Here is a 20,217-nt window from a genome sequence, read left to right as displayed (position 1 = left end):
TCCAGGGCTGGGAACCTGTAAAACGACAGAAACCGTGTTTCGGAAAAGTATATTTGACATGGACTTTGTTTAGTTTGGCCCATGTTCCGTCTGCTAACATGGAGGAGGCGGGGTTTATGACTTTTACTGGTCACGCACCAGGGGGCTTCAATTTTGGGGAGCTGTCATGGCGTCCATCTTTATATACAGTCTATAACGTGCACCTTTAAACACCTTAAAAATGGCTAATTCAGCTCAGGCAACATTATACTTTCTGCGTGCAGCTCTAAAAGCATTATGGGAAATGTAGTTCCTGATTTTCGTGTTGTATTCACGCTGTACTTTCTCTCGGCTTCCCCACTCAACGCTAACTCTGGTGCTCGCGGGCAACAGGGACTGTGGACCGGTTGGGACGCGCTCTGGTTGTCACGGAGACGGACGCCTCAGCGGAGGGTTTGTGTGAGGACGAGACGGTTCGGGTCCTGGCCTGCTACCACAGCATCACCCGGTAACACCCCCTTCTTCCAGGTTTACACGTATAATTAGAGAATGAAGGCTTGTAAGTGTCGATCACATCACAATACTTTAATAATATATGAAATCCCTGTTGTTCCATTTGATTCTTGTCAAGCTGCTCATTTACAAACCTGTAAAAAGTGCATAATGATTATATTTGTCTCGACTCGCATTTTGCTGACTTTGCCAAAAAGGTGGAGTTAGCGAAACGTAACGTGCGCCAGAAAAATGCTCAAAGGAAGTTTAATGATATAAAATATAGACGACCATGTAATTTCAGTGTAAAAAAGGTTGAATTATAGGCATCATCTTTATAGATTTAAAGCAACACTATGTAATGTTTTAATGACTCTAAGTCTTTTTAACTGATCCACAGCTTTTCTCTTCAACTTGCTGGAGCTGATTCAAGTTATATATTGTACCTTTAACTGCAGGTGTCTCATTTTTAAAAGAAGTGTGTTCTTGTCTAACTCCTGCTCTCCTGCCTCTGTCCCTCCGTCCGTCCGTCCGTCCTCATCAGGCCGGCAGCCAAAGACAAAGGTCTCACGGTGTTAATGGACAGCAGACGCTCTCCACCCTCCGCCCGCTGCCTCGCTGCACTTCAAAAGTTCCAGGTGAGAGGAACAAAATGAAAGTTCAGCCCTTCGTGTTTGCTTGTGTGCTTTTAATTTGCCTGCAGATGTGATCAAGTAGCTCCATCACATGTGTTTCTGTGCATGTTGCAGCTGCTGGTCCCTGGCGGCCTCGGGTCGGTTCTGGTTTTGTTGGAGGAGCAGCAGGAGTCCATCGCTCTCGATGTGGACGGAGCAGAGGTGAGCTCATGCAAATCACATGTTTACGACTCAAGGACCAAAAGTGCAACCACTCATTTTCCTTTAGTTCAGTTTGATTTCACGTCCAAGTGGAAGTAACTTTTCACAAACCCTGTTTTGTTTGTGTCGGTTGCTGAAAACTTGATGATCATCAGACGCTCGTATCTGAAGCTTGAAAGCAAATCGGTTTCCATACGTTTGGCTCGTATAGAGTTCGTAAATAACTCCCATGTTACCGGTAATTCAGCTCGATGCTCTTGCGTTGATCTGCAGAGATCCTCCTCGCACTCAGGCATGAGAACATTCCTCTCGCCATGTGGTTTGTATTTTAACCTGGCGCCGGAAAACGTTTGCATGTTAAAGTGGAATCCCGCCCAGAAGATGTTCACGCTGAGCCGTGGTGGGTTCTTTTATCCGTGCGGATGAATAAACAAATGGAGATAGAACTGGAAGAGGAGAACTTGCTTTTGCTTTCTCAGCTCTTTCTTTAAAACAAAAAGCTGAAATTAATTACGTCAGGCTCTCAGAAGCAAGAAGGACGAGTTTGTGTCTACAGCCACGAGAAGCCTTGTGAAGATAAAGGTTTATACTGAAGGGTAAACTTTCCTCTGTTGACTCTTTGTGTCATTTCCTGTCCGTTGTGTTTAGATCCACATGGTGCAGGGAACCGGGGTCCTGCAGCAGTTTGTGGACAAGCAGCAGCTGCTCACAGAGATGGACGGAGACTTCGTCCACTGTCACTCGGACTGGCTCGCCTTCAGACTGGTGAGAACCTCGTGGTTCTTCTTCTGTGGATTAATGTGGATTCTCAAATGAGCTGAGGGGGTGGCCAAAGGTCAAAGGGCAAAGGTCAAGGTCACGGTGGCCTCGCAAAATATGATATCTCAAGTCTGCCTCTAGTGACCTCACATCAGTGTGTAGACTGGTACTGCGCTGGTCAGGGCGGTTACTCTACTTTCCTCTAACTTTCTACATCCTCCACAGTTTCTTTCTAATTTTCCCGGTAGATCTACTTCAGCCCGAAGCAGCCGGATCTCCTGACCTGAGTGTTCTGTGAAATGGTCTTCGGGGGAAATTGAGCATGAAATGATCACTTGAGGGTTTTCAGGTTGACTGATATCTGTGCTTTTGCTAAATTAATCAGATTTATCGGTTTAAATTACATTAAAGCTGTTTCCGCGCAGAGTTGCTGCAGTTTTTCAAATATCTAGATTTCAAATGTAGCTTAAAATATATAATAGGCTGTAGCTGGAGAATGTTTGTTTGAATATCTAACATCTCTTAAATTTTCTGATATGGAATTCGTTGTTGACAGAAATAATTCTGGAAAGGTTTTTGTTCTGAGGACATTTCAAAATTGTAATTAAGTAAATGGGTGGAATTGAAATGTAACAACTGAGTTTTCAAATTTAAAATCTTACCACCGATAGCGAGGCTGTAGAGGGGGAGGAGTGTCGGGAGCAGGACGGGCAGACGAGACGATGTCCGCTGGTGGTCGGCGTTGTCACAGATTCATGATGAACTGGGTGCGAAGGACAAATCAAGAAAAGACAAAACAAAAAAGACATTTAAAGACTCTTAATGGGTTTTTCCCCAGACAGTTTATGTTGCGTTATCCAAACAGACCCAAACATGTTCCTGTCCTCTGTGCTTCCTCTGACCTCTCCCATGGACTCCATGAGCGAGCTCCTACTTTAAACTTGCTTGACGGACGGTTTGTGTAAAACTTCTTGTACTTTTTTCCCGTCAGAGCCTGGAGAGTCTGACAGAGCGTTGTGAGAGCGCCCTCATGCTGCTGGGAGAAGCACTGCAGTCGATGGACACTGAGCCACTGCCAGACAACATCAAGGTCTTTTTTTAATTTCTCAACACTGATTCTGACACTAAAGCTGATTTCAGATTTCACTGTGTTTGCTTTGGTAATCGTCACAAATTTCCAGAAACCTCTCAGAATCATTTTCTTGTTTTCCTCCAGGCGGTTCCTCTGAGCATCGACAAACACCGACAGCTGATGGCGAGCGTCCTGGCCGACCAGCGCCTAACTGAGCTGCAGCAAAGGGGCGGGGCCTGGCTGGCCGGACTGACCAATAGCACATCTGGACTAGCACAGAAGTCGCCAGACTGCAGGTACTGAAAGATTTATCTCTCTATGATGTACTAGAATGATCGATTTACAAATAGGACAAAACTGTTTGAAAAGTTTGAAAGTTAAAATTCCCACAGTCAGTGAATGTATCTCCAAACAAAGAATTGATGAATTGTATTGAAAAAGAAGTGAAACAAATATTCCACGACCTTTATTTATAGCAGCAATGTGTGCGTCTGCTTATACTTGGATAATAAAAGGCTATTTTTGCTGTTATGCTCTGGAGACGGCTTGAATATACATTACGCTCGGCTGCATTGAAGTTAGTTTAAAGAAGCCGTGACATTCAGAACAACAGGAATCAGACAAACGCTCACACGCACGAACCAGCACACGCGAGCAGCCTGGTCTCGAGGGGCCGAGGAGGATCTGCATCTCTCTCCTTTTTAAGTCAGGCTGACGCATTATTTTGTGGAGATGAGTTATAGGTTAAAAATATTCCTCATCTGGAAAACAAAGTTGTTTGTTTTTAGCCCAAAAGAATGAATCCCAGCTGGAGGAGGAAGAGGAGGATGAGACGGAGGATGAGACGGAGGACAGGGCGAAGCGGCGTGTTTGTTTGTGACCGATTTTCAGCTCAAACAGGATCTAAACTCCGTTGTATCTGCGGCGGTTCCTCCTCTGCGTTAATGAGTTTTGGCTCATTCTGCACACGAATGAGGCCAAAGACAAGTGAAGGCTCGTCGCTGATTTGATTCCTTCTTCTTTTCTGACAGCTGCTCTGCAACGCTTCTGGTTTTTCCTCGTAATTACATATTTTCCACAAGCCAAAATATGTGATTTTGGCCGAGATCTCGCAGCCATTTGGAATCTGATTATAAAAGAGAAAACAAGATACTTCTCTCACCTGCTCGTCTTTGATTCTCGTCCTCTCAGGGCTGCGCTCGCCGCCACCTCCAAACTCTACGACAGCGTGGACGACGCCCTCCACAGGCTCGTCCGAGTGTCCAACCAGAGAGGTCGCGACCTGGAGGCTCTGGGGCGACTGGCCGGGCTGGCAGACAAACTGGAAAAGGTGTGTGAGGAAGGAAATGGACGAGAGTAAACGGTTCCCTGATGAAACCACATTTAGGTTTTTATCATCAAGACCCATCAACTATTGTTAACATGTTTAAAAATCCTTCCACCAAGTTTCGAGGAAATCTGTCCAGTAGTTTTTGTGTAATACCCCCCCCCCCCTCTCTCCCTCTCTCTCTCCCCCCCCCTCTCTCTCTCTCTCTCTCTCTCTCTCTCTCTCTCCCTCTCTCTCTCTCTCTGTCTCTCTCTCTCTCTCTCTCTCTCTCTGTCTCTCTCTCTCTCTCTCTCTCTCTCTCTGTCTCTCTCTCCCCCCCTCTCTCTCCCTCTCTCTCTCTCTCTCTCTCTCTCTCTCCCTCCCTCTCCCTCTCTCCCTCTCTCTCTCCCTCTCTCCCTCTCTCTTTCCCCCTCTCTCCCTCTCCCTCTCTCTCTCTCCCTCTCTCTCTCCCCCCCTCTCTCTCCCTCTCTCTCTCCCTCCCTCTCTCTCTCTCTCTCTCTCCCTCTCTCTCTCCCTCTCTCCCTCTCTCCCTCTCTCTCTCCCTCTCTCTCTCTCTTTCCCCCTCTCTCCCTCTCCCTCTCTCTCTCTCCCTCTCTCTCTCCCCCCCTCTCTCTCCCCCCCTCTCTCTCCCTCTCTCTCTCCCTCCCTCTCTCTCTCTCTCTCTCTCCCTCTCTCTCTCTCTCTCTCCCTCTCTCCCTCTCTCTCTCCCTCTCTCTCTCTCCCTCCCTCTCTCTCTCTCTCTCTCCCTCTCTCTCTCCCTCTCTCCCTCTCTCTCTCTCCCTCTCCCCCTCTCTCCCTCTCTCTCCCCCCCCCCTCTCCCCCCCCCTCTCTCTCTCCCTCTCCCCCTCTCTCCCTCTCTCTCTCTCTCTCTCTATGTCTCACACTCTCTCTCTCTCTGTCTGCTCTCCCTCTCTCCCTCTCTCTCCCCCCCCTCTCTCTCTCTCTCCCTCTCTCCTCTCTCTCCTCTCTCCCTCTCTCTCTCTCTCCCTCCCCCCCCCCCTCTCCCTCCACAGTGCGATAAGGAGATCGAGCGAGTCCAGTCCCAGCTGGAGGATTACAAGGACCCTCCTCTCTCCCTCAGCCGACTCTCCCTCAAGCAGCAGAAGTTTAAGACCTTCAGAGAGACGGCGAATGTGAGTGTTCGATAGCTAACGCCACGGAATCGTGTGTACGACATTTGTCATTTTTCAACGTACGTGAGGAGTCAATGAGGGAAAGTTGTAAACAGATGTGCGTTGAGGCCACAGTGGTGCGTTTGTGTGCGGGCTGATGTGGACGTTGTGTATTTCCGTCAGAGTTATTCCAGTCATGATTTCCTCCGGAGGTTTTCCAGGCACAGGCCTCACACTGGATCTTCTTGAATCCTTCAGGAGCTGCACAGCGAGACTCTGTCCGTGCTCAGTGTCCTGGAGAGCTGGTGCGAGCTGGACTGGGCGGGTCTGAGCAACGTCCAGATCCGACTTCCTCCTGTGAGGGAGAAGCTGAGAGACATGTCCCACTGTCTGTCTGACTGCTGGACCACCCTGGACAACACGCAGAGGCTGCTGTCCACGCTGACCGAGGTGACGCAGCATCTGTCTCACGTCATCAACACCTCACTTTTTATCTGAAGTATGAGACTTTAACTGTTTAGTGGAGACGTACAAACACAGGGTGGTAACTCTGGTTCTCTCTGTCCTGTGCAGGCGACCCAGTGGTGTGATGCCGTCTCCTCCTCCTCCTCCTCCTCCTCCTCTTCGTCCTCTAACACCTGCCCTCTGGCCTCCCTCCCTCCCATCCCCCCGTCACGTTTCCAGGACGCCCGCTCCCTGGCTTTGGAGCTCGGCGGCGGGGCGCTGCTGGACTTCTGGACCCAGACAGTGGAGCGCTACCAGAGGACGGTAGCACAGGTCAAACCGCGGTTCCTCCAGTCGGACAGGGGCCAGAATCCGGGCCAGGGGAAGCCCAAGACGCCGTCGGCCAGCAGCCTGTGGGACCTGATGGGCCCCGAGGGAGAGGGCGACTGGGGGCTGGGGGCCGGAGGGAGCGAGGGGGGGCTGCAGTCCTGGGGATCTCTGGCGTCGCTGTTCAGGCCCCAGACCTGCTCCACCCTGAAGATAGGAGAGGAGAAAGGGAATAAGAAAGACGGAGCAGGGGGAGGAAACGGAGGAGGAGCTGGAGGAGGGAAGTTCCTGCAGAATCTCCTGAATCCTGGGAAGAAGAGCGTGAGTTGGATTTGTTATCGAAAATGTGTTTCTGTGATATATTGTGTTTTCTATTCTTCTGTCATGTCGGTTTATTTCAATAACCAATCCGTCTCCGTTCAGCCCCCAGAGGCGCCGCTCCCTCCCAAACCGCCCAGGAAGCGCCACCCGAGCTTCGACCTCCAGGCGCTGCTCGCCCCCCGCCGAGGCACGGCCACCCCGAAACCCGCCGAGTCTCCGGTGAGCGGGTCGAGCCGCAACTCCCCCATGTCCTGGCTGGGGAGACGGGCGTTCGCCGACCCGGTCATCACCACCGGCATGGCTGCGGCTATACCTGGGTGGGGCGGGGGCGGAGCGGGAGGAGGCGTGTTGATCCGGGGAGTGGAGGTCAGCAGCAAGGAGGTGGTGGACCACACGGGGTCGCCGCGGCAACACGTGCTGCTGGGGAGGACGGAGAGGGAGACGGGGACAGACCGGACCGGCTCAACTCCTCAGAGGTGTCTTCTTCTTCTTCTTCTCTGTTTGTTGGAACGCCACCTGTGGGTGTGTGGTTCCCAGTGAGGAAATAAGAGTTCATGACCTTCAGAGAAGTGATTCGTCCTTTTTCTGGATAACTGAAGCTCAACTGAAGTCTGTGTTAGAAAGATTTTAGATAATTCCATCGTTTCTGACCGTTTGATCTTCACTCCCACGTCTCCTCTTACTCCCACATTTGTTTCTCTCATGCACTCGTCCTCCTCTTCATCAACTCCCTCTCTCCCTCTCTCCTCTTCCTCCGTCCCTCAGCAAGCTGTACCTGCTGTGGTGCCGGATGCTGAGTTCAGAGAGGCAGTACGTGGCCGTGCTGAAGGGCGTGGAGGAGACGTACCTCCCTCTGCTGGAGCTCTCGGACACGCCGGCCTCCATCAGGGGGAAGGCGGACGCCCTCTTCCCCAACTGGGCCGGCCTCAGCTCCTTTCACTCGCAGAACCTCCTCCCGGCCATGGAGGGCGCTCTCGTGCAGAGCTTGTTGCAACAGGACTGCTTCAGCAAATACGTGAGTGCAGGAATGTCGGGTGGCGGCAAAGATATGGAACAGAACGTAGTCTGTTGATAAAGATGGACGACGTGACTGCTCGTTCCGATCGCCCCCCGGTGGCTAGCTGCATTATAGGTCCTCCTCCGTGTTAGCAGATGGGACAGGAACCAAACTAAAAAGTCAAAATACACTTCAAATGAATTAACAAACAAAACATTTTCAAATTTTGATGCCATTAAAACGGGGTCGTCCATCTTTATTCAGTCTATAGATTAGTAGAGAAGCTTAAATCAACTTTACACCAAGTGTCCACAGACTTTCTTTCTTGTGACTTGAGACATTTTATAGAATACAGAAGAAAATGTACTTTTTTATTCTCTATTAATTGATCCTGAGGAAAAAAGCAAAAAGATTTTTCTTAACACAACACATCAAACTCCTACTTACGTTTCTCATTGACTTACTTTTATCTCTTCTTTATTCAACGTCTTCTTTTCCAACCCAGCGGGAGCGGTTTCTTCAGTACTCTCACTACATCAGGACCAAACCAGAACTGGACTCTCCGCTGGTCACACAGGCCGCGGACTTCTTCAAGGTGAGACTCGTCATGTTGCTGCTCTCAGGTTCAGCCTGTGATGCTGAAGACATTTCAGAAGAAGAGTTTCATTACGAGGACTCAACTTGTTCCAAGGAATATTTATTTTATTGTGTTTTCCACAATCTTACCGGACTTATATTGAAAGTCCCTCAGAGGTTTCTGTAGGAAAAAGAGTCGTATTAAATTAAAACTAAAAGTAAAGCGCACATAAGGACCAATAAATTAAATAAACTATCGATAAAACAAAAGAACATTTTTTAAATAACATAGAAAATAGAAAACGTATTCAAAATTATAAAAATTATTTAAAAAAACGACTTTCATAATTTCATCATACAAATGATTGTTGTAATAAACCTCATCCAACATTTCCTGGACTCAACTCATTTCAGTCATGATTTCAATGAGAGAAAAGCTGCTGCACTTTCCTGAATCCGTGCACAGGAGATAATAATAAATAATAAGAGATTCAGGGTCGTACATTTTCTATTTGGTTATTTTCCTTTTTTTCAAAAATATCTGTTAAACCAGTGTGAGATCATCATGAGTAAAAAAAAGCACAAACCAATTAAAGTTGCTTTATTCACCAGTGGCAGCAATTAAAAACCGAGCTGTATACAGTAAAGCTAATTACATGTTTAATGTACACGAGAAAAGCCAATTAAAGGCGGATTATCGAGAAAGTAATTTGAGCTCGTGCAAGCTACAATTAACGACATCGGCGCGTTGTGAGATTTCTAACACGACTTTGAAAGCAGCAACCACAGAGCTGAAGATCTGCGGTTCTAGCGAGTCACCACCAGGAGGCAGTGCGTGCCGGTCCTGCAGCTGGAACACGTTGTGTGTCATGTGGATGCTTTATGGTGATTGTGATGGTGATGGATGTGAGCCCGGTGCTCAGGTTAGAGGATGATGGTGATCACACCATGATTGTTACGACAGCGCCGCAGCAGCGTGTGTGAGGCGGCGTCCACATGTTGGTGAGGACGACGCCAGAGGGAGGACGTGACGCGGTTTCAACATCTGTAAAATCAAGTTTGTGTCCGTCACGATTTAACGACTAAAACTGAAATTATAGAGATGATACTGAAGCAGCTCCTCACATGAAAATAGATTTTACTGTAAGATTTCTAACTATTTTAACATAGAATCTGAACTAAGATAATAAGTTAAAAAAATATAGTTTAATAATAACTAATCAAGTATTTCTGAAGACTAGTTAAGACCAAAATGAGCTTTACTTTCAAAGTGTATTAAGTTATTGGACATTGTGATGGAAATCTGGAAATACAAGAGGCTGCAACACCAAATTTATCTTTGTGTATTTCAATCTGAGCTTTCTGCAGAAAGGATGAACACAGAGAGTCACAGGATCTCAGTGAAGATGGAGAACAGTCAAATGCAAGGATCTTATATAGGAGAACTAAGGCTGATGGTCTGAGCCAGTTCAGACTGGTTCTGTAGGCAAAGTTTGAGACAGGAATTAAAACACAGGAATAAATGATTTGCATACGTTTCCATTAGGTTCCTGGACAGTCAATAAGTAATAGAAAGGTCAAACACGTATAGAGAAAGGTCATAAAGGTCACAAACACTTCAGGTCATAAAAGTCAGGTCTGCAAAAAGTTACTCTTCAACTACAAAATAGGTTTCAACCACACTTAGTTATTTTCCACTACAACGTCTTCACCCCCTAACCCTAAAAGACAAGAGGTTGGTCTCCGATAGAAAGTTTCTTGTTTTGATCATTTTTTCTTACTTCAGAATGCAGAGTAAATGTACATCTTACATGTGAAGATGTACATTTATATCAATAGTTATTGTTTTGAATCAGGTTTGAAACAACTGTTGTGTTTCTCTAAAATATTGTAAAGTCTCCACCTTACTATGTAAAGTTCTTTTAGATATTATACGTTATGATTATTGCATTACTTTTAGTTGTATAGTGTTTTCTTGGCCTGTGGTGAGGCTGTTTGCAGTTTATATTCGAATCTGGTTCGAGACGACAGTGAAAGTTGGCAACGTCTGACATATCTCCTCCTCTTCCTCCTCCCCTCTTCCTCTCTCCCCCCCCCCGCAGTCCAAACTCCCTGCTGCCTCCCCCCTCTCCCCCCTCTCCTTCCCCCACTGCCTGCAGGCCCCCACCCAGAGGCTGGAGCAGTACTGCGAGGCCCTGGAGGAGCTGGGAGGGATCAACGCCGCCTCCGACTCCGCCCTCCCCATCCTCAGACACGCCCAGCGGCACGGCGAGGACCTCAGGGCCAGTGACCTCATCGTCGGATGTCCGGTGAGAACGCTTGTCCCAGTTTACGAGTGTGAATCAAGTCCCACTTTCTTTCCTCGGGGGGAGAGGAGCTAAATCATGTTGATGAGGTCGGGCCAGAGGAGGAGATGGAATCATTAGCACTTTTATTCCCTTTATCTAAAGCTCGTTATTTACAGTTTGACGCTTTGAAGAAGGGAATGTAATGGTTTTTAATTCTGGATAATATTCTCTTAGGTTAACCTCATTTGCATTTTATTTTTATCGACCACTGGAAGATAACGGGAGGTTTGCTCGTCGTTGCGTCACAATACGGACGATTTCTCTTAGTCTGCGACCAATCACGAGTCAGTCTCAGCTGTCAATCATGAGGTTTCAAAATAAATCAAATAAATAATTAAAATCTAAATTAATAAAACATGAACAAACAGCAGTGTGATGGCTAAAACTTAAAATGACAAAAAACATCATTGGGAAGAAAATGTATTTGACATTACTGCAGCCAGCCACCAGGGGGTGATCAGAAGGTTTTGGCTTTACTTTATCTACTTATCTTCAATTCAATTCTTTATCAGCACATTGATGAAGTTGATGATTAGAATCCGTCTGGACAAGCTCATCAAAGACAAGATGAAAACACACACACACTCATTTCATTCATAGAGTATGAAACACATTAATAAAATCCGAGTCCTTATTAATCCTAAAGCCAACGTTACAAGAAACGTTAAAATAAATAAAACCTCTTGGTCTCTATGAGCCGTTTTAGTGCTGGTTTGGTTTTTCCCAGCACACGTTGCCTGTATGAAGTCGTTTTTCACTCTATGAACAAACTGGACCCTGAGAGACACAAAGAGGACGAATAAACCCGTCTGCTGTTGACGTGGATTTCAGAAAACAGCGTTGGAGTTTATCGGTGTGTCACCGCGTCCACTCGGCCTGTATTGTGCCGCTCTGACACAGCCGTGTGGTTCAGAGCTGGTCGTGACAAATGTCGGACTCTCTCCCACACAAACACACAGAACGACCCTCTCCTCCTCCCCCCCTGTGAGTGGGGGGGGGGGGGGATCACAGCGGCACAAACGCTCCCATTGAGCTACTTCACTTCACGCCGCTGCTGCAGTAAAATGCCTGTGAAGTGCAGGTGTGTGTGTGTGTAGGTGTGTGTGTAGGTGTGCATGTGGGTGTTCAGAATGTGCATGAAGCATCACTTGTATCGTGACCCTCACTTCTCTAGAGATTTAACTTCTTTGTCACCGGTTGTTTCCCTTTTTCATTTCACTGTGCGAGCGAGCGTGAGCCGGTTTGTCGTCGTGTTTTGCTGTTTGTGTGTCTTTGTGCGTCTCGTACGTGGGTCTTTAAAGGAGCGTTACGTAACGTTTGACTTCCATCAACCTCTCCCTGCCGCTGGTCGGAGCCGCAGCGGCTTCCCAACGTCTCAACCCTGTAATTGCTACGAACAATAAAGTCACATTTCTACAAAAGGCGTGAGTCAGGCGGCCAATTAGAACCGAGATCCAACAGAAAGACGAGGGAATGTGTCACCGCGCAACACAATGTCGTAATAATTCTCCTTTGTCATGATTCTGTGCTTGAATTGAGACTGTAGTGAAATGTCTTTAAGCTATAAACTGAACATTCGGGGAGGTGATGGAGGAAGAACTTACAGCAGGTGTTTACAGAAACATGAACACTTAAGTGTGATAAAAACTAACTGAAATGACAGAAACCACGTTTTGTTTGGTCCATGTCCCATCCACTAACATGGAGGAGGCTTGGTTTATGACCCATACTGCAGCCAATCACGTTAACTGGCAATGAAAACAGTATTTTACTTAAACGGCCTCTTAAGATAGAAATCAACACAGACATGCAGATGAGGACCCGGGGGCCTCGGCCTCAGGACAAGACGACTGCATCCTAACGTGTGTGTGTGTGTGTGTGTGTGTGTGTGTGTGTGTGTGTGTGTTGTGTAATGTAAGACCCCCGTGGTGGAGCGCGGCGAGCTGGTGCGGCAGGGCGAGCTGATGGTGTGTGGCGGAGGTCGGAGGAAGCGGGCGGGCGCGAGGAACGTTTTCCTCTACCAGCACGTCGTCATATTCACCAAGCAGAAGAGCCCCGGGCCCGGACGCACGGCCTACAGCTACAAACACAGCATCAAGGTACGCACACACACACACACACGCACACACACACACACACGCACACACACGTCTGCCTCTGATCTCGTTACCTCGACTTCACGTTTCCGTGTCGTCTCCCTGCAGACGGGTGAGATGGGTCTGACTCAGCGAGTGGGCGACGACGGGCTGAGGTTTGAAGTTTGGGTTCGTCAGGCTCCTCGAACCAAGGACTGCGTCACGCTGCAGGCGCAGGACCGGGAGGGCAGGGAGGCCTGGACTCACGACATCGCACAACTGCTGTGGACTCACGCCATCAGCAACACAGGTACAGTCGGTGCGACCTCTGACCTCTGACACCTCAGCACTAGGACTCGCTGCATGGCGCTCCAGATGAAGTGTAGAACAGATATTTAAGTTCTTAACTTGACTTAGCTCAACTCTTCCTGAGGCTAACTCACCCTGAAGTGTTTGAGGTGCATTATGGGTAACGTAGGCGCCAGGTTCTGACAAGAAAAGGGCCGAGCATTGAGTAAAACAAAGCAACAATCAGTGTTTTACCCGTGAGAGCCACTTCCTGACCCTCTGCCAAAAACCTGAAGCACTCGCTCATTAGACTGAAACAAGCTTCACATAAACACATCCTGCAAAAGCTTGGTTTGTGTATAGAAACGAATCTGCTCCTCCCTCTGTCCTCGTCCCAGAGCTGTGCCTGAAGGAGTCCCTGTGCATGGGAATCTCCAGTAAACTGCTGCTGGACGCCACTGGAACTCCCGGCTCAGAGCTGGACTCCATCTACAGTCTCAACGACAGAGGTGAGCACCACGCGACGCACATCTGGAGCATCTGGAACACTCGCTCAGTACGAGGGGGGGGCCTCAGGTCCGAGAAGCACTGGAGAAATGCACTTAAAGCTTAAATGTAATCTGAGGATCATTAACCGGACCCTTAATCTTATCGCCAGTGTAATTATGTCGGGACAAGATAAATTAGTAACAAGAGAAGACGTGTGTTATACGTCCCAGGCCCCCCCCCCCCTCGCCTGGATGATTCTTTCTTGGGGTCTGACTCGGCCGATCTCCTGCTGTGTTCTTCATATGTGAAAGACAAAGCTAATGTGGTGTATAAATATATATAAAAATATATATTTATATACATGTATAAAATATGAAATATTTCAATTCTACGCCCCCCCCCCCCAGCTACTCTATGAATTTTTGATATTTGTCTCACACTTTGAAATCTCTGAAGCGCTGTGACGTGCCTGCAGAGAATATGGAGCCTGACTATAGAAACACATTCTACTGCAGCTGTGATCAAATCCCATCACGAGCTTCACTCTCGTCTCCGTGAAACTGACTTTGTCTCCGTTTCTATACGAAGTTCATCAATGAAACATGAGCACAAGCTGCTTTGATGCTTATTGCAGATTTATCTTGTGCGTTTCTTATTCCTGAGTCGAGATGATATGAAGCCAGTTGACATTCTGTACCTAAGATGTGATTTATACACAGTAATTATATAGTTATAGATAGTGGAATTTGTTTAATTTAAGTCCATTGTTAATGTAAATAAAAAAATCTGAAATAAGAATTAATATAAAAGACTTTTACCACGAAGATTGTGGTATTTTTGTGTTAAATCGCAGAAGATCTCAGCTTTTTAAACCTTATCAGAAACATCGGTACATGTTTGATATCGAAGGAGGAACATGAACCAAATCAGCAGGAATGTTGTCTATTATCTGAGAATCCGTGAAGAACAGCGATAAAAAAGGAGTAATAGAAATCTAACGTTATTGGTAATAGAAATCTAGACGTTATTCTGACTGAAGAATGGACCAAACTACAACCGGAGCACCAGAGGCCGGTTGCAGAACACGATCCCCGTCACTGAAGAACTCTACGCTCAGAGTTCCTCTTTGAGACGAGAGGCTGGTCCACAACCCTCCGTCCAGCCTCCGTCCAGCCTCCGTCCAGCCTCCGTCCAGCCTCCGCCGGCCGCTGTGGCCCCGGAGCCAAAGCGAGTCCCCATTCACACGGCGGTGTAATGCTCGTACCGCTCACCAGGGGTCTCATTGAGTGCGGCGGCTCAGGATTTCAATGCATGAATTGTCCTCTGGGACACAGTGTTAGAAATTCATTGAACAGGATGAGAAAACTGCCTCCTCACTCCGACTCCCCTCTTTGTCTCTCCCCGTACCACCTCCATTTTTAATTTCAACAAAACATTGTGGCACAGGGGTTTTTACATTATACTGCACGCACGCACGCACACGCACACACACACACACACACACACACACACACGATGCAAATGGGAATCGAACCATGCATGCAAATCATGCCAGTATGCAGGATGGTGTCATTATTTCAATGTGTTGCTGCACCACCTGAAGCAAAAAGAGACAAATATACATTTTGAGTGTGTGTGTGTGTCTGTTAACTCTCTCTCTCTCTCTCTCTCTCTCTCTCTCTCTCTCTCTCTCTCTCTCTCTCTCTCTCTCTCTCCCTCACACACACATCCACACTCTCTCTCCCTCAGTCCACAGTAGCTGCTCCGACTCCTCCTCCGTGGGCAGTCAGAAGGAGGGGGGATCCCCGGCGTCGGGGAGGGACCCCAGGAGAAGCTCTGGCTCAACAAGTTACTCACAGGTGGGCTTTAAAACACGTCTGAGCGATTCCTTAGGGACTGGAAACATTTTCTATTTGGAGAAAATACTCGACGCGTCTCTTGTGTTTGATTTAAATTTGAAATGTGCGGAGGGTAAAACAAGGAGAGAGGAAGTGATAGGACTTTGTGATGGAATCATCAGGATGCAGGGTCCTGAGGCTGCTGCAACGTATATCACTAATGATTCTATTTAATTACAACAATATGTTGATAATCAGCTTTTATGTATTTTGGCTAAAGACAGAGATTTTGAAATAAAAGCTCAGAGGCTCTGGAACGTCCTGTCCTGGGTCTTCCTTTGAATCAAAGCTTAAAACGTACTTTCATCGTCCCACAGTCCCTGATTCTACAGGAATCTATTTTTATTATTGTGATGGGTGGTCATGCTGAAGTTCTCTGTTACAGGTTTAGTGTTTTTATTCTTTAATTTATTCTTTTATGACTGTGTTCGTTTTCTTTTAATGCTTTTTTACTTTTATTTGTGAAGCACTGTGTAACCCTGACTTGAGAAGTGCTTTATAAATCAATGTATTATTATTCATCATTTCACTTTTCTGAAGTTACGTGTCGTTCGCTTCCTAACTAAGGACTTCTCTAATTTCCCCCCTAAATCAACCCTTAGAATAATTTGACATATATATTTTATCGCCTATATTTTTACACAAAGCTCTTAGAAAGATATTAGACATGTATGAAAAATATTTTCACCACATATCATGATCAGTTCATTGGATGAATCTACAAACGCTTGAGTTGAGAACCTCTGATCCACAGCCGGTGTGGGACTCATACATCTTATCTTATCTTATCTTATATCTTATGAAGCTCTTATATTTCTTGATGCAGCTTTTTCTCGACAGCACGATTGAGTAATGGACAGTACAGAAATGAGGGCAGATGAAACAGGGATGTCGTGCAACAACAACTTTCCCAGCCGGACTTGAAGCGGAGATGTTGTAATCACATGGTCACTGACCCCAGATGCCTGAAATATTTCATTTTCTAATCAGCAGTAATTTGCCTGATCTCCGGGCATGATTTCTTTTTTTAGGGTAAAAAACTAAAACGGATTAAGTTTTAACATTTTCTTTCCAGCACAATCATTTTTTTTGTCTTTTCCTGTGCGTTATATGTTTGTGCAAAATAGAAAACTAATCCTTAATATAACACTTAAAGATCTTATAACAGTTCTTTAATAAAATGTCTATAAACAGCTGGACCTATAATCATTATCCAAAATGTCTATAACCAAATTAAAACCCAGAGAAATCTGACATTTCCTTTTTGGCGTCATATCCACTTTACTCTGTTAAAACATCAAACGACGTACGATGAAGGAAACACACAACGCTAGCTGGTTTTTTCCTCCCCACGTTTTGTATTGTTAACTCATAATGAAGCACAATTATTCCCATTTGCTGTGTAACGTGAATAAAACTTAAAAAAAACGCGTCAGCTAGATCTTTTTATCAGCGTGGGTGATGAAGTCAACAATTCCCATGCAAAGTATTTCTATATATATTCGTAAAGTAAAGACAGAAAGCATCTTCTCAGCTGTAAGTAAACAGAAATACCTGACTAGCATCGCCACGATAGAGTTAAAATTAATTTGTTCTGTCTACACACACACACACAGACACACACACAGACACACACAGACACACACACACAGACACACACAGACATTCTCTCAATCTCCTTATCTAGCAAACAGAATTTGACAGATTGGCAAACAGACTGTGCTCGAAGCAGATTGACAGACAGACGGACACACGCAGCCCAAACAGATGAGGGCAAACACACAGACAGCGATATGCACATATTCAACAACAGAGGGGGGGGGATTGCCGCCCGTGCACACGTATACATGCACACTTTAGTGCAGAATATACAATGTGACGGTTTCTTTTCTCCTCCTCAGAGTCACTCTCCCTCCACAGCCGTGTAACTGCCGTCGCAACAACAGTAAGTTCCCCTGATCGTTTCCCCCCCACCCCCGTAGACGGTAAATAAAGATGGACAACGTGAAAACAAAACCTCTCCATGGCCCCCTGGTGGCTGGCAGTAGTATAGGTCATAAATGCGGCCTCCTCCATGTTAGTAGATGGGACATGGACCAAACCAAAAAGTCAAAGTACACGTTTCTCAGTTATGTGATGCTCTAAATCTTGGTGAAGCATCATGATTCACAGCTTCACCTCTACTGCCCTGACTCTTCGGGATATTGCAGCTTAAGGACGCTGAGACTTGTCGTCCATCTTATTTACAGTCTATCTGAAGCTAATGTTGACCTCCTCCCTTCCCACTTGCTGATTTTACACCTTTCACTAAAGACCACATAGTTCCCTTTGCAGGATTGTTAATATTTTCTTTTCTTTTGCTTCCTCCCTCTCCTCCCGTAACTTATTTCCGATCAGAAACTGGACCCTGGACTTTCTGACGACCCGAACATCTCTGTTCCACCTGTGGACGAAGCCGAGCTGGACTTCAGGGAGCGAGGAGACGGAGGAGGACGCCCGTCGGACTCTGTTTGAACTTCTCCCACATGTTTGCTCTCCTTCCCCTTTCACCCCTTAAAACAAATAAAATGCCAGCAGATTAGCCGGAGCAGCGCTGCACTGCTTTCTCCCCCGTCTTAACCCTCCCACCTCCGATATGAAAGAAAACCAACAGAGAGCTGAACCCCCCCCCCCCCCCCCCCCCCCAAAAAGAGAAGGATCAAAACTGCCCCTGTTTAGAGCATGACGAGCACCAGCAGGGCTCTCTGCACTCCGCCATTTTGGATCTGCCAGTCTCAGTTGCTGGCAGAGTCATTGACACCAAAGGCACTTCAGCCACACAGTGCTGCCATTGTCTGTCCCGCGGCTTCCCACTAGGCCAAACCACTTGGTCTGAACCACTGACTGCCGGGCTGGCTCGCTGGACGCATCACATGCTCCAGCCTCTGATAATAAACAGGAAGTAATATGCGAGGGCGTAAATCCACCGTACGATTGCAGATTTAGAATGTATTATGGACTTTGTCATTTTTTTCACAACGCTGAATGGACGACTCTACACTTGTTCTCTCCTGCCTGTGTGGAAAAGGAAAAAATGCGCGGCATGGGCTAGGTGTGATTGCATCTATGTAAATGAGGCAGGGGTGGCGTGAGCGTGCACGCACACACACACACACACCGATAGAGACGCACAGTGTCTCTCAACACATGCAGTCATTCTTATTGTTGTCGGACAGTGGAGCACTGTTCACATGCTCACACATACTCACTGTGGCCATTTTAGAGCCTGGTACAAAACGACAGGCAAGGTTACATCTGAGCTCGGATCCTGAGCTTCGCCTTGATGATGAACATCTATCCCATCGTTATAAAGTCTGTTCACGTGTCTGTTTAAGCTAATGTTTTTGTTTTATTAACAAGGATCTACAGGCAAATTTGTATTTAGTCTTCTTCAAAGTGTAACTTAAAAATGTTCTTCTGTCTGACATGTACCGATAATGACTTTAACGTGCCTTCTTATATACGATGCCATATTCTACATGCCAAAGGTATAACATGGGTGTCTGTGCAATGTGGATTTGTGAACACAGAGGTATTGGGGTCACTCTCAGATTGAAGGTGGATCTGTTGCCATATTCTGGTTTTACTGGTTTCGTCTTTGCCACAAGAAAACATGAACCGATTGTTCTTTAAAAAAGAAAAAAGGAATTTGATCGATCTGACCTAGAGACGTTTTTCCTTTAATGACCCAAAATGTTGTTTTTGGTTTTCGTTATGGATTTTGAAGTTGTGACGCCTCAGCTACATTTTAAAGCAATAGTTTGCACTTTCTTGAGTAAGATGATGATATCACATGACTGTACGGTGAATATGGAATTAAGTTAGCATAGCTTAGCACTAAGACTGGAAGCAGATGGAAACGGTTACTTATCTAACTAAATCTTACGATTTAACTCATGCTATGATTAGCTCGGCCAAAAGTATCGGAAGTTATCTTAGCCTTTGCTTATACACGATAAAAACACACTTTCAGTTGCTAGCTGGTTCACTTGTAGTGCTAAGCTAAGCTAACTCTTGGCTGTAGCTTTAGACAGAGCTAGCTTCCTCTTGTTTTGCTGTAGCTTAGAGCTAGCTTCCTTTTTACCCCGCTTCAACTTGTTGTGCTAAGCTAACTTTGAGCTTAAGCTTGATATTGATGAGAGAGACTGGACAGTGATATCCATCTTTTAATTCTCTTAAGCTAATAAGCACATTTTCCAAAAATATGGAACCATTCCTTTTGGATATACATAGTGTCTTAAAACTTATGGAACAAAAGATAAAAATAACTACGACCACTTCTTAAACTTAACAACTTAAACTCTGCTCCTCTGCCAGGATCCATTTATAGAAATACATGTTCTACTTAAAATTCCAATATACACATCAGCTCTGAATACAAACAAAACAATCAACAAGATATCTGAAAACGGTTTCAACATTTCAACGACGTAGCTCATGTTTTATGACGGCAAAGGACGGGGTCGGTAAAAACCAATCGACGTCCACTCGCTGGTTTGATTGTACACGTGTATAAAACAATACCGCGCTTAAGGTACAAGGTGAAACCATCAGGTGGCGAAAGTCGGCAGCAGCGGGAGGTCACGCTCGTGTCTGCGGACGACGGCAGCACTTTGTCACCGTTATCAGATTTAGCACGTTTCATATCTGCATCCAAATTCAGAAATTGCAAATGGCTATTGAGCCGTTTCTGAATCAATATGTAATTTGTTGGCTCGGAGAAACCCCGTATGCTTCATAGCCTTTAGCTGTTTGGTACATTGCGTTATATCGGAGGCAGTGTAATGAACACCATCTTTCATTCTTACTGCAGTATAGATTGTCATATGCAGAACCCC

The 20,217-nt window shown here is 46.2% G+C and overlaps 1 protein-coding gene across 1 annotated transcript in view; it reads left to right on the top strand.

Annotated features, from left to right (window-relative positions):
• Positions 1-19,940, top strand: part of arhgef40 (Rho guanine nucleotide exchange factor (GEF) 40) — a 33,027-nt gene extending 13,087 nt beyond the window's left edge. Inside the window, exons 8-27 of the mRNA XM_034614927.1 lie at positions 373-487; positions 1,016-1,109; positions 1,221-1,307; positions 1,956-2,072; positions 3,058-3,156; positions 3,283-3,434; positions 4,330-4,468; positions 5,479-5,598; positions 5,836-6,027; positions 6,151-6,669; positions 6,772-7,145; positions 7,435-7,684; positions 8,172-8,261; positions 10,345-10,551; positions 12,510-12,689; positions 12,795-12,975; positions 13,352-13,462; positions 15,192-15,301; positions 17,242-17,285; positions 17,738-19,940. Coding sequence (XP_034470818.1) covers positions 373-487; positions 1,016-1,109; positions 1,221-1,307; positions 1,956-2,072; positions 3,058-3,156; positions 3,283-3,434; positions 4,330-4,468; positions 5,479-5,598; positions 5,836-6,027; positions 6,151-6,669; positions 6,772-7,145; positions 7,435-7,684; positions 8,172-8,261; positions 10,345-10,551; positions 12,510-12,689; positions 12,795-12,975; positions 13,352-13,462; positions 15,192-15,301; positions 17,242-17,268 — 3,164 coding nt within the window. The 3' untranslated portion in view covers positions 17,269-17,285; positions 17,738-19,940. The remainder of the gene's footprint in view (positions 1-372; positions 488-1,015; positions 1,110-1,220; positions 1,308-1,955; positions 2,073-3,057; positions 3,157-3,282; positions 3,435-4,329; positions 4,469-5,478; positions 5,599-5,835; positions 6,028-6,150; positions 6,670-6,771; positions 7,146-7,434; positions 7,685-8,171; positions 8,262-10,344; positions 10,552-12,509; positions 12,690-12,794; positions 12,976-13,351; positions 13,463-15,191; positions 15,302-17,241; positions 17,286-17,737) is intronic.
• The last annotated feature ends 277 nt before the right edge of the window (positions 19,941-20,217 follow it).

The sequence above is a fragment of the Hippoglossus hippoglossus genome, chromosome 18, assembly GCF_009819705.1.
Source record: "Hippoglossus hippoglossus isolate fHipHip1 chromosome 18, fHipHip1.pri, whole genome shotgun sequence".
Lineage (NCBI taxonomy): Eukaryota > Metazoa > Chordata > Actinopteri > Pleuronectiformes > Pleuronectidae > Hippoglossus > Hippoglossus hippoglossus.
This window is presented reverse-complemented; position numbering and strand designations above follow the sequence as displayed.